Raw genomic sequence first — 14,418 nt, 5'->3', positions numbered from 1 at the left:
TCTCAATTCTTTTGGCAGCAGAGTGTAGGCCACAGTTTGCTTTTACCTGGAGGGGTGTCCAGTACACTTGGAATTGACTGCCCTAGGGGTGGAAACACAGGAATAAAATGGCAAGACAGGCATCGTCAGATCCCAATGGATGTGATCAACAAGATAGCAGCTATGTCTTCACCAATTAGTAAAAAGGAAACACAAACTTTCCTAGGTGTTGTGGGTTTTCAGAAAATGTATATCCCAAATTACAGTCTGATTGTAAGCCCTCTCTATCAAGTGACTTGTAAGAAAAATGATTTCAAGTGGGGCCCTGAGCAACAACAAGCCTTTGAACAAATTAAAAGGGAGATAGTTCATGCAGTAGCGCTTGGGCCAGTCCGGTCCAGACAAGATGTTAAAAATGTGCTCTACGCTGCAGCCAGGGAGAATGGCCCTACCTGGAGTCTCTGGCAGAAATAACCAGGGGAGACCCGAGGCCAACCTCTGGGGTTTTGGAGTTGGGTATATAGAGGATCAGAGGCCCACTATACTCCACCTGAAAAAGAGATATTGGCAGCATATGAAGGGTTCCGAGCTGCTTCAGAGGTGATTGGGACTGAAGCACAGCTCCTCCTGCACCCTGACTGCCAGTGCTGGGCTGGTGTCGCGGATGAAAGTATTGACACGGCAATATTTAGTAAGAAATCTAGGTTTATTAATAACTAACAGCAATTTGTTATTATAAAATAATTCAGAAATACTAAAAGAAAGAAAAGCGACTTATTCAGATTCTAAAATGACAAGATTCACACTAACTTACTTAACGGTACCTATATATACATATATACATGCATGCACATAACAAGATGGACAAACATACAGAAACAAAGGTGTTTGGATTCAGTGGAATGAACACAGAACAGACATACACACACAGAAACAAGGGTACGTACCCACACACACACACACACACACACACAGAGTAAAGAGAAGCTAGCTCAAAGAAAATTTCCCTCTTGAGTTTAGAGCAAATACTCACAATGCCTTGGCATTCCTCAACGGGCGATAATTGAGACTCAAGCGGGGGACTTCGCCCTGGCCTTCCGTCTGGAGCAGACGACACCTTAAGGGTTTGGTACCTGAGAGGCGTCCCAGCTCAGGGGAGATGCTGGTCACAGGCCCGCTGCGATCCAGGAGAGCTCAAAGGGTCTCCCTGGTGGTCGCCATTTATAGGGGCCAAGATAATTGACTTTTGTCAAATGCCTTCTGGTGCCTTCCAGCAGTTACAAAAGAATTTGATTAATGTGCGACTCTGTTATTGTTCCCATTTGACCACATCCCAGGCACAGGTGTGCCAGGCCCTTAGGAGTTGATGGGCCATTTTAACCATTTCCGAGCAATCGGGAGGGGCAGGAGCCAGGCTCGTTAACATTGTCAGTCCTTATCTCCACAGACTGGTGTATAGCTCGGGGGATGTGGGTGGAATCGCACCTAGCACCAAGCAGCCCAACAAAGAGGGGCGGGGGGGGGGGGTAAGGATTGCACCACCACAATCCACCCCGTGACTAAAGTCAATTTATCTTGTCCATAGAGTGGCAGTGTGGTTGCCTCTTGCCTCTATGCCTATAAACAGAGGATGCCATAATCCAATCACAGTTGAAGGAAATTTTGTGTTTGATTAGCTTCAAAAAGTTATTTTGGGATGGTGTACACACGGGGATACTTCTGTAACTGAGTAATCTGTTTAACCATCCTCCAAACCTTAATATACAATACAATTATGAGCAGTAAACATATTAGAATTAGAATTAAGAAGATCATGACCGGGTGGAACATAGAATTAAACAGTCCAGTTGCGGTTGGTGACCATCCAAATAAGCTTTCCCACCACTGATGTTCTCCATCCCTTTTGACTCTTGTTAACACCTGATGTATTTCTTCTATATCATGTTGGACCGTGATAAGAGTCTTTTGTCCAGTTTTCTGTGCTTGTTGCAGGAGGTCGATTAAGTCAGGATGTTGGAGGAGTTGTTCAATTATGGTTAGGCTCATCCCAATAGGTGTAGGTTGCAACTCGTGATATAGCATATAATTGAAAGATAAGTCATCATAGGTAGTTATTGGTACAGAGAAATGAAAATCACAGCCAATAATTACAGAAAAGTTACACACACATAGATTGGACTTATTGGTTATGTTATGGACAGTACCATCTATTAATAAGGAATCACATCGTGTTCGCATGCAAACACATCCCTTTCCAACATATATGACTACGGTTTCAGGGGTTTCGTTTGGGTGGATCTCAAAGTGACAAATGTTTTGTTCAGTATCAAGACAAATGTCTTGAGCCTCAAGAGTATTTCCTTCACAAATGAAGCCTCGTTGTTCTCGCACAGTACATGCATTTACATCAATTGTTTGCCATTTCCCCTCCTTCTGGTGGGCCCACACTTTATGCTCTAAGGGATAGAGTACGTTTCCATTGTGATTTAGTCCTAATGCAAGGATTGGGTATATGTTGTACACTGAAGCATTGCGTATGGTGAGGACAAATGCAATAATCTTATCACCTTCAGTGTAGTGAGTAAAGTTGACCAATTGCCACCATGATTGAAATTCCCTTTCAAATTCTGAGGCGTTGTCCCAGATCAATTTACGGATTTCAGTGGGTAGGGTTCCTCCTTCTCCTTCTCTAATAATAGCTGCTACTATAGACTGTATCCACAATTGTGCTTGGATACAACTCAAGGCAAGAGACGTATTACTTTGGGTTGCTCCGAGAGCTTTTGCAATTAATTGATGATCGTTTTCTTCAATTCGTTCCCAGTGAGGCAAAATGTCTGATAGAAGCCATTGACTTGCTCCTAAGGCTGATAAAGATGATTTTAGTGGGTGTTCCAATTTGATCAGGTCTTCGGTAGTAGCAGTTAATTTGTTCACTAGAACTTCAGCATCTATGGTGTTTAGTATTCCTAATCCTGTTCCCAATAACCCAGTGGCGTCCCGTTGTGTACGCTGGGATTGTTTTAGAGATCGTCCATGTAACCATGCTGACCAGCCAGTGTGGGCGACTCTTAAAAAGGCAGAACAGTCTGGTTTAATTTCTGACACATCGATTTGTAGCGCTAGCTCCACTCTTTTTAGAGACCAGCTGGGGTTAAAGAGGACTTGTTGTTGTCCTATATTTTTAATTATATAAGGACCAGTAGTATAAATGCGAGGGGACAATTTAATAGGAGGTCGAGTTGGTACGGATGGCTGTTGGATTTCAATTTTGAACTGGAGAGCCAACCTGGAATGAGACTTGAGGTCTGCCGAAATGCATGTTATGAGTGCTGAGTGGAATATAGTAAAATTGTACCAACATTCATACCCAAAATGACAGGTATGGGTGTGTGTGTTATCAGGGCCATGCCTATGCCTTCTTCCAGTGTAATCTACAATAATATGTGAAGCTGTTGTACATTGAGTGTGATTTTCAATTCGGCATCCTATTGAAATAGTGTCTCCACTTGTCCCTTTCAGGTATGGAATTTGCCAATCTTTATCTTCAGTTTTTATAACCCATTTTTGGAAGGCAAAATTATTGCGTAAGGCTACTACAGACAAATTTAGGGATTCAGCAAGATGAGTTTGGGGTGCATGTCCATTATAGCCTATATGAGCATGGGTCCATGGCCATCCTGTTGCGCACAGGCTCCACATACTACGTGTGCTAATCGTGAAATCAAATAATAGTTCTGTGTCTCTATGGCCCCACATACAAAATGCAATTACAGGTTTAGAAAAGGTAAAATTGTACCAACAGTCTAAATTTGGTTCTGTTATTTTATAGCAATCATTGTTGTTGTTTTCTGGTTTAGTAAAATCAGTGTAAAATATTTTGATTTCTGTTGGCCTACGGTAAGTAGGTCCATCAACCACTCGGCATCCAATTTGTATTCTCTCTCCGGTTGTGGCTTGAAGTTGAGCCATTTGCTGAGAGTTATCCCATCCCCATTCATTCTTTGCGTATATTTCATTTTCATGTAGAACTAGAATAGCAAGATTTAGACTGGCCTTTTCTCGTAGTGTTTTGGTGCTTCCAGTGTATCTTAGTAATGCAAGATCCCAAGGATTTGATGTGTGAGCCATTGTAAGTGTATCAACTCTCATGAACAGGAAAAGAAGGAGAGAAGAAGCGTATAGCCACCGTTGTTGCAGCAATCGATGTGTGATGGTGAGGGAGAGAAAAGGTAGGCGCAATGTTGTGAAGAGCCTCATATTAAAGATGAGGGTTGTTCCCACAGTGCTACTGGTGGACTTGCTGGGCGTGTTGTCTGCTTCCACGGTGTCGTTGGTGGAGTTAGTTATTTCTGAAAAGGAAAGGAAAGAGAACTGTCTCGGTGGGGGGAGGCCGAACAGGTTACCCCTTAGGATACTGGATAAATCCATCTAGTACTAATTTTATGTTTTATTCCATTATTGTCAATAGCATCCCATGCTAGAAATCCTCGCGGTTTGACCAGGATTACTGGTATTGTTCCTACAGATGGTATTTTTGCCATCACAGGCTGTCCTGCTTTCATTGAGGACCAGGTGTGCTCATTATTTAGGTTTGTTTCTGAAGAAAGTGTTAAGAAGGCTCGAGTAATTGGACTTCCATAGGGACCATACCGATTATTTAACTGCTGTAAAATTTCAGAAAGACGTCTGTCCCATTGTCCTTCATGTGGTTTAAGATATTTTTTCAGCAGTCCATTGGCTCGTTCAACTATACCATTAGATTGTGGGTAATAAGGTGTGTGAAATACCCACTTTATTTCTTTTTGCTTTGCCCATTCCTGTACTTCTTTACTAGTAAAGTGTGAGCCATTGTCACTCTGGATAGAATCAGGGACAGGTAGAATTGAGAACCATGAGGAAAGGCCTCGGATAGTATTCTGTGCATTAGCCTTTTGGCACTTGGTAGCTGTAAGGAGTCCAGATATTATTTCTACACCTGTTAAGATATATTTGTACCCAGCAGAGGATTTTAAAGGACCAATGTAATCAATTTGCCAAGTAGACCACAAAGTTTTCCCCTCTTTAATGTGTAAAGGTGGTGCTTTGGCAGGGTGGTCCATCTGCAATTTTAATTTACACTGGGGGCACTCAGTGAGGATGGTTTCACATGTTTTCCTACTGAGGGGCCATCCCCGGCTTTGGGCTGAAAAGTAAAGTGCTTCTCGACCTGTGTGGCCTAATTTTTGATGTAACCATTCTCCTAGTCGATACCATGTGGGGTCTGAGGAATCTTCAATGTCTATTTTCCTAATTTTTGTCAATTCATCCACCCTTTGGTTCCAATTTGTAGCTGGTTTATGGTCATTAGCATGAGCTTTTACCCATCCTATTTGGAATGGTGTTTTTCTGGCTATGGTTAATAGTAATTGCCAGTCTTCAGTTCTCCAGATTGGTGATTTATTTATCTCCCAGTTTAGGGCTTCCCATTGACAAAGCCACTGTGTGGCACCTGCCCAGACAGCATAAGAGTCTACATAAATGGCTTTTGCTTCATTTTGTGCTGCCAAAACAACTGCTCTTAACTCTCCTACTTGAGCACTGCCTTCACCCTCTTCAATAACTTGTTTGCCTCTTTTGATTTCTAATGCAACAGCTTTATATTGCCATTTACCATCCACTCTTTTTGCCGAGGCATCAGAAAACCAGACACCCTCGGTTGGTGAATCTTCAGTGAAGGGAGGTGCATCTAAAATTGGTGAAGGTTTGAATGGTTGTTGTAATGCTAGGGGGTCAGTATTAATAGGCATTTGCAATTTAGAAACTTTTGTGTGTCCTTCACTTAATTGCATTTCATCTGCCACACCCACTAGATAGGCATACCACTTCCTAATTGTAGGTTTTTGTGCAATTCCCTCTGGGGGAGCAGTCCCTTTTAGGATTGTGTCTAATAAATTAAAGGGACCTCTGGTCTGAACAGCTTGTTCTTGACGTATTTTCTCAACTTGTTTAACTGCACGGACTAGAGACAAAAGACCCTTTTCCCACTCTGAGTATCTTTGTTCAGTCTCTTTAAATGCAGTTGAGCTAAACAGTAAAGGTCTCTTTGGCCCATCAGGGCCGATCTGAAATAAGTTACAATAAGTACCATGTTCTGCAAAACCCCATTCTGCTATAATAGGGTCACGAGGATGAACAGGTCCTAGGGATTGATATGTTTTTAATTCCAGTATTAGAGTTTTAATTGCTTCTTCATGTTCTGAATCCCATCTCCATGATTTTCCTTTTCGTAAAAGTGAATAAAGTGGGCGGGCAATGATGGAGAATCCAGGTACATGTTTTCTCCAATATCCTAAAGTGCCCATTAGCTGTTGTAATTCTTTTTTAGATTGGGGCATTTCTGATTGTTCTATTTTATTTAGAGTATCTGGTGGGATTGCTGCACTTCCAGCAATCCACCAAGTGCCCAGGAATTTTACTTCTTTACTTGGTCCCTGACATTTTTCAGGTGGAATTTCAATTTTTGCTTCATGTAATGTTTGCCAAACTGTTGCTGCCACTTCTCCCACCTTGTCAGGAGAGGGTCCTCCGATTAGAATATCATCTATATACTGATACAGTTTTACATCTGCAGGGAGTGAAACTGTCTGTAAAAGTTCAGCAAGTGCAGCATGGGCAATTGTGGGTGAGTGTTTATATCCCTGTGGGAGCCTGTTAAAGGTATATTGGATACCTTCCCATGTGAATGCGAATTTTTCTTTATCTTTTTCCCTTAAAGGGACCATGAAAAACATGTCTTTTACATCTAGCACTGCCATCCAAGGATGTGCAGCGGCTTGCAGTGTAGCAGTTAAAGCTGCAATGTTGGGAACTGCCGCTGTCAATGGGGCTGTACTGGCATTTAAACGCCGATAATCGACTGTTAAACGCCACCTCCCATCTGGTTTGCGGACTGGCCAGACAGGAGAATTGTATGGGGAGTGAGTTCGGGAAATAATCTGCCGTTTTTCTAAGTCCGCAATTACTTCAGAAATTCCAGTTCGTGCTGTAGCAGAAATTGGATACTGTGGGACATTAGTAATTTTTGATTCGGGAAGTGCTGGAGCTGCACGGAGTACACGCACTGTGGCAGTTTGTTGATTTTTATTATGGCTGGGGTTGGCAATTGAACCAAAAGACCACAGACTACCGTCTGGCAAACGCCAGGTCCGGCCGTTCAGTGCATCAAAACCCAGGATATTTTCATAATGCTCCTTGATCGCAAAGCGAAGAGATGTTACACGTTTTTCGCCAGGGAGCAGTAAATTAACTTTTGCTGTCTGGCACACAGTGCTAATTCCTGTGACTCCGGTAATTTTAACCTTTCGCCGGCCAGGTCGTATGCCTAGCTTATTGGCATCTCGCTGTGTAATTATTGAAATTTGTGCACCAGTATCAATCAAAAATTTTATTAATTGATTTTGAGGACCAACTGGAATTAAAATGTAAGGGCCGTTCTCATTTATCCACTGATAAGCTTCTACTTGCCGGACTGGCAGGCCCAGTTGCCGTCCGGACCTTATCAGTTTTTTGATCCTGTGCTTTGCAACTGATCCTCTTGAGGGAGGAAAGGGTTATCTTTTTGTTCTCTGGGAGCTGGCGAAGGGGGGAGGGGGGGGGTTGGAGCATTTGGAGCGATACCTTTTTGAAATGCCTGAATCAGACTCAGAATGACGCCGCTAGGCTGTCTCTGAATCGCGGTTCTAGGAATTCCTAGTGACAATGCTTGCTTCCACAGTTCATTTCTCCACTCCTGACCCCTACGTTGTCGGTCAGAGGGTTTTTGTTCCTGAGAATTATTTTGATGCAATTGTTTAATTTGCCTAACAGTGCAACCTACATTTTTTGTTTCATTGGGAATTTCATCCCATCCCATTTCTCGGGCATGATTTACAGTTTCATGTACTAAAGTTGCCCAAGTGGGTAATACTCTTGGTTCTAATTCTTCTTCCCCACTATTTCCAATAGTTTGTGTTAGATTTACCAATTCATTATAATTTAAGTCTCTCTGGATCTCATCCCGTTTTGCAATGAGAAAAGGTTTGAGCATGGCAGGGGCTCCTTTTATCAGTACTTTAAGTATAGCAGGAGCTACAGTTGCCGAAAGAGGAACATCAGTAGGTTTACGCTGATGCATGGCTTGAATACAGGCAGCTTTTGTAAAAGCTGCAGAGAGGTCATTTAGAGATTTGATAGGTATTAACAGAGGTTCTCCTCTCTCTAAGGCATCAATGCCACCAGCCCAATATGCCACTCTGCTTGTTAGTGAGTGGGGGTCATTCGGGGGGTTGGGACCAGCATCCAAAAAGACACCAGGACCCCAATATCCACTGGCTTCATTGCCATCTAGTAAAATTCTATCTCCTCTGTTTAGAGAAACTCTCCATAGGTATTCAGTTTCAGTTTCTCCAGGCTTACGGCCGTAACGATCTTGTAAATGAGCTATTTGAATTGGATCAAAGGGGGTTGTTTTGCTGATGCGACTTCTCACACCACCCCGAGGTCCTGTTGTTTCCTCTGTTTTAATAATTGGTCTGACTGCAAGAGGGGGAGACTCAGGCGGCTGCAAATAATTATTTTCGTCTGAGTCGTCATTATGTGTATCACTCCAAATGTTACCATCCCAGTCTTCAGGGGACACAATTAATTTTCTGATTTGAACAATATCAGGGGGGTTCGGAGACTGCATTAGCATCATTTCAACGCGTTCCCCCAGTTTTTGTTGTTTCAATTGGGATTCCTTAAGTTGCTGTTGCAGCTGCTCTATTTTAATCGATAACAGCAGATTGGTGGATTTGTGCCCTGTAATCTCATCTTGTAAATTTTGTATTTTACGATTAACTTTCTCTCGTTCATGACAGGCAGCTTCCAGGCACACTCCCAACATTTTACAAATCATACCTTTATTTTTTCCAAATTTAGTTGCACCTCGAGCAATAGTTAACTGTTTTTCTACCTCTTCCCAGTTGTGCCAATTATTATAAGCCCAATCCTCTGGGAAGGTGGGATTTGGTTGGATACCGTGTTTTTGTAAGTATTTGGTGATTTTGCTTGTCATCCTGCCGACTACGCCAATTTGTCGCGGATGAAAGTATTGACACGGCAATATTTAGTAAGAAATCTAGGTTTATTAATAACTAACAGCAATTTGTTATTATAAAATAATTCAGAAATACTAAAAGAAAGAAAAGCGACTTATTCAGATTCTAAAATGACAAGATTCACACTAACTTACTTAACGGTACCTATATATACATATATACATGCATGCACATAACAAAATGGACAAACATACAGAAACAAAGGTGTTTGGATTCAGTGGAATGAACACAGAACAGACATACACACACAGAAACAAGGGTACGTACCCACACACACACACACACACACACACAGAGTAAAGAGAAGCTAGCTCAAAGAAAATTTCCCTCTTGAGTTTAGAGCAAATACTCACAATGCCTTGGCATTCCTCAACGGGCGATAATTGAGACTCAAGCGGGGGACTTCGCCCTGGCCTTCCGTCTGGAGCAGACGACACCTTAAGGGTTTGGTACCTGAGAGGCGTCCCAGCTCAGGGGAGATGCTGGTCACAGGCCCGCTGCGATCCAGGAGAGCTCAAAGGGTCTCCCTGGTGGTCGCCATTTATAGGGTCCAAGATAATTGACTTTTGTCAAATGCCTTCTGGTGCCTTCCAGCAGTTACAGAAGAATTTGATTAATGTGCGAATCTGTTATTGTTCCCATTTGACCACATCCCAGGCACAGGTGTGCCAGGCCCTTAGGAGTTGATGGGCCATTTTAACCATTTCCGAGCAATCGGGAGGGGCAGGAGCCAGGCTCGTTAACATTGTCAGTCCTTATCTCCACAGACTGGTGTATAGCTCGGGGGATGTGGGTGGAATCGCACCTAGCACCAAGCAGCCCAACAAAGAGGGGCGGGGGGGGTAAGGATTGCACCACCACAGCTGGATGTTCAGAGGGAGTGTCCTCTCTACACACCATGCAACTGATGCCACGTGGAGTAAATGGGTAGCACTGATCACACAGCGGACTCAAATAGGAAACCCCAGTTGCCCAGGAATTCTGGAAGTAATCACAGACTGGCCAGAAGGCAAAGATTTTGGAATATCACCAGAGGAGGAGGTGACACATGCTGAAGAGGCCCCATTGTATAATAAACTGCCAGAAAATGAGAAGCAATATGCCTTGTTCACTGATAGGTCCTGTTGCATTGTAGGTAGGCATCAAAGGTGGAAGACTGTTGCATGGAGTCCTATATGACAAGTCACAGAAATTGCCGAAGGAGAAGATGAATCGAGCCAGTTTGTGGAAGTGAAAGTCATCCAGCTGGTTTTAGATATTGCTGATCGAGAAAAATGGCCAGTGCTGTACCTCTATACTGACTCATGGATGGTGGCAAATGCCCTGTGGGGGTGGTTACAGCAGTGGAAACGGAGCAACTGGCAACACAGAGGCAAACCCATCTGGGCTGCCGCATTGTGGCAAGATATTGCTGCTTGGGTAGAGAAGCTGGTTGTAAAAGTACATCATGTTAATTCCCACATCCCTAAGAGTCAGGCCACTGAAGAACATAAAAACAACCAACAGATGGATCAGGCTGCTAAGACTGAAGTGGCTCAGGTGGATTTGGACTGGCAACATAAGGGTGAATTATTTATAGCTTGTGGGCCCATGACTCCTCAGGCCATCAAGGAAGAGATGCAACATATAGATGGTCTCGTGACCGAGGGGTGGACTTAACCATGGATGCTATTGCACAGGTAATCCATGAATGTGAGACGTGCTGCAATCAAGCAAGCCAAGCAGTTAAAGCCTCTCTGGTATGGAGGATGATGGCTTAAATATAAATACAGAGAGGCCTGAAAGATTGATTATATCACACTCCCACAAATCTGTCAAGGCAAGCGCCATGTGCTTACAATGGTGGAAGCAACCACCAGATGGCTAGAGACATATCCCATGAGCCATACGACCTGGGCCTTGAAAGACAAGTCCTATGGTGACATGGCACCCCAGAAAGAATTGAGTCAGACAACAGGACTCATTTCCGAAACAACCTCATAGACACTTGGGCCAAAGAGCATGGTATTGAGTGGGTATATCACATCCCCTATCATGCACCAGCCTCTGGGAAAATTGAATGATACAATGGGTTGCTAAAAACTACACTGAGAGCAATGGGTGGTGGGACCTTCAAACACTGGGATACACATTTAGCAAAAGACACCTGGTTAGTTAACAGTAGAGGATCTACCAATCAAGCTGGCCCTGTCCAATCAGAACTTCCATGTACTGTAGAAGGGGATAAAGTCCCCGTAGTGCACATGAATATATCAGGGAAGACAGTCTGCTTTAGTCCTGCCTTGGGCAAAGGCAAACACATTCGCAGGATTTTTTTTGGCTCAAGGACCTGGGTGCACTTGGTGGGGAAGGATGGGGAATTTCAATGTGTACCTCAAGGGAATTTGATTTTGGGTGAGAATAGCCAGTGAATTAAATTGTATGATGTTAATTGCAAAAAATAGCCCTGCCACTGTATGTCATCACTACTGTGGCAACTGAGGCATGGACTCTCCATGAAGTCCAGAAGGAAAAAGAGAGTTTATTGTTACAATGGTACATACTTTTGCTCTTGGATGCTGTCGGTAAAGCTCTTACTTCATAGTTAACAAATCAGCAATTAGACAGCTCTCAACCTTTTCTCCTATCAGCATAAGACCACTCTAACACGCGCTGTGCAGACCAATCACCTTCTTATTCACGCGCTGTTCACGCGGCGGTAACTTCTCACAGTTCAGTACTTTTCCACAGTTCAGTGTTGCAGCTGTCCGTTGTTCTTCCCTGCCACCTTGGCACAACTCAGCAGTCTCTTATCTTTCTTCCAAGGCCTGTTTCTCATCAAAGCCTAGCTATTTCTCAGAGGCTGTGCAAGGCTAACGGGGCAATGTCTCCCACACACTACTTCAGTTGCTGTGTGCCATATAAATGGTATTACAGTAAGGATCACCCAAATCAATGAAGGATGGACTTTGATGAAACCGAGCAGTGATGGAACTTGAACTGGCTTCAGCAACTGGTGCCTAGCAACTTCCTCAAGATCAACATCTCCAACCTGCAGACTGTGGGTATAGGCCACACCAAATACACCAGCCACGAGCTCCGCATGCAGCGTGCACCAATCCAACATCACACACCATCTCTCCTGCCCTGAAAGACTGCTACAACAGAAGGAGCCCCAAAGTCATGGACCAAATGAACTCAACAGACACATTAGAGGAAGGGCCCATAGACTAAAGCAATAATATCTGTGTGGTAGTAAATAATTGGAAAGTGTAGGATCTGGGCATGACGTAGATGGCGTAGAATAAGGGGTGGATAATGTCCTGGTTTTGGCCAGGATAGAGTCAACTTTCCTTGGGCTGAGAGGGAGCACAGCTGAAGGGCTGGGTCCCAATCGATCATTGGAGCATTCCATGTCATGTGACGTCAAATCTCAGCATATAGGCAGCATGTGCTCTCTCACGTGCGTTGTTTTGTTTTCGGTTTCTGGATCAGCTGGGTGGAGTTTCTCTGGTGCAGTCAGATCGCTGTTGGGGATGGGCTCTGTACCGGTCACTGATCGGTGAGCCACTACTGCATTTTACCCATTTTGGACTACTATTATTTCTGTTGTTTTTGCTAGTAAATTTTGTTTTATTTAACCTACAAATTTCTTCTTTTGTCCCTCCCCTATTTCACCGGCGGGGGGGGGGGGGGAGAGTAAACAACTGGCAACGTGGCGATTTGCTACCATCTGAGTTCATACCACAACACTAGCCAAGGGGATATTCGACACCATGTTGATGTCATGCTCAGAATACAACTTGAGGAGCTGGCCGGGGTGGGGGGGGTGATTGCGGCTCGGAAAGGTGCTAAGTGTGTGGTACTGGGTGGTGAGCAATTGCATTGTGCATCACTCGCTTTATATATTCGTTTTATTAGTATTGTTGTTGTTATAATTTTTTTCCTTCTCTTCTTGTGTTGTTCTATTAAACTGTCCTTATCTCAACCCACGATGTTTTACTTTTTTTTTTTCTTCTGATTCTCTGCCCCATTCCACCAGATTGAGGGGAGGAGTGAGCGAGCAGCTGAGTGGTGCTCAGTTGCCCTCTGGGCTCAAACCATAACACCTGTACAGGTCATGGGATCTCAGGGTCCTGCTTATATTTTTTTATCACCTGTGCATATACTGAAGAGAGGTGATTACTAAGGAGTCATGGCTTCACACAGCTCTCGTTGGGATACAGATGTGTTGTCACCAGAGATTGTCTCTCTTGTGCATGGCTACTCCAGTCATGAACACTTCTGTCTCTATGAGGTATCAGCTTTTCCCTGTAGAAGGGAATGGATAATAGAAATAGTTTTCTTCAGTATCAAATATCTTAGTGAAAATGTAATATTAAAGTGAGTAGTTTGGTTCAGATGTTGCCCTTAAAAAAGGATGGAAAATGCAGAAAACTTCATCTTGCTTTTTTCTCAGTGGTTGTCTCCTGTACAGACCCATTCAGCTACTGACTAGAAATATCTTAATGGCTTCTATTTATTGAAATTTTCCAGTATTTTTCTAAGGATCCAAGCAAATTCCAGGTGCCAGCAGGGAGAGCACATGCACAATTATTGTACACACAAAGTGAGAGAAGACCAAGCTAGTTTCACAGTGCTCTAGTTCCCACATAGTAACTGCAAGATTTCCAGCACATGGATTTTTATGGAACTTATCAAAATGACACATAGACAAAGAAATAAAAGATAATTAAGAAAGGCAGAGATGGTAAGGAGGAGGAAAGGCGGAGTGGAGAACAGAATGGGGACAGAAAGATTGGTTTCTCCCTTTTCCAGGCTAACCTCCTGCAGGGATGTGTAACGAACCAGCTCCAGGAAAGTGTCCCAAGTGGACTCCAATTTTTCCAGGTTTGCTGTGGATTGTATGTGATCCCTTCCTTCACACTCAGATGCACGGATCTGTTAGAGTGGCCTCTGTGCTTTTGGATGAAGGATCAACCAACATAGCAAAAAAAGTAGTTTTGCAACGAGTAAAGCACTAAGGAAGCCTTCTCCTTTGGTCTGGCAAGTGGTTGTGTTCCCTGAAGGTGTGACCTGCTCCTCAGGTCACTTTGAAGCTGGATGGAGTCTCTCCTGTGACTTGGTCTCTTCCAGCTTTATTATCAGACCAAAATCTGGAAATGATAGTGACTGAAACAGATGTGTGAGACTTGTTCCCTTCTTTTAAGCTCCAGTTCAGTTCAGTAGGAGCAGAGTTAATTTTGTAGGACTGAAATAAATGAGATGGAAGGTGACAGAGTTAAATGTTTTCCACAGCTTCCTACCCAGTATTGCTCCATTTCACTGTGTGTCTAGGATG

General features: G+C 43.5%; 1 protein-coding gene across 1 annotated transcript; it reads right to left on the bottom strand.

Moving 5' to 3' along the window:
• Nucleotides 1–292: 292 nt before the first annotated feature.
• On the bottom strand, nt 293–12,963 carry LOC141917846 (uncharacterized). The gene is made up of 8 exons (XM_074811432.1): nt 12,823–12,963; nt 12,541–12,572; nt 12,057–12,235; nt 4,272–4,331; nt 3,441–3,575; nt 1,735–3,287; nt 432–529; nt 293–320 (listed from the first exon to the last, which is right to left on the bottom strand). The coding sequence occupies exons 1-8, from the start codon at nt 12,961–12,963 to the stop codon at nt 293–295; spliced, it is 2,226 nt and encodes a 741-aa protein (XP_074667533.1).
• Between the last annotated feature and the right edge of the window lie 1,455 nt (nt 12,964–14,418).

This window comes from Strix aluco, chromosome W (assembly GCF_031877795.1).
Source record: "Strix aluco isolate bStrAlu1 chromosome W, bStrAlu1.hap1, whole genome shotgun sequence".
Taxonomy (NCBI): domain Eukaryota; kingdom Metazoa; phylum Chordata; class Aves; order Strigiformes; family Strigidae; genus Strix; species Strix aluco.
The sequence above is the reverse complement of the archived record's forward strand: the minus strand, read 5'-3'. Positions and strand labels throughout refer to the sequence as shown.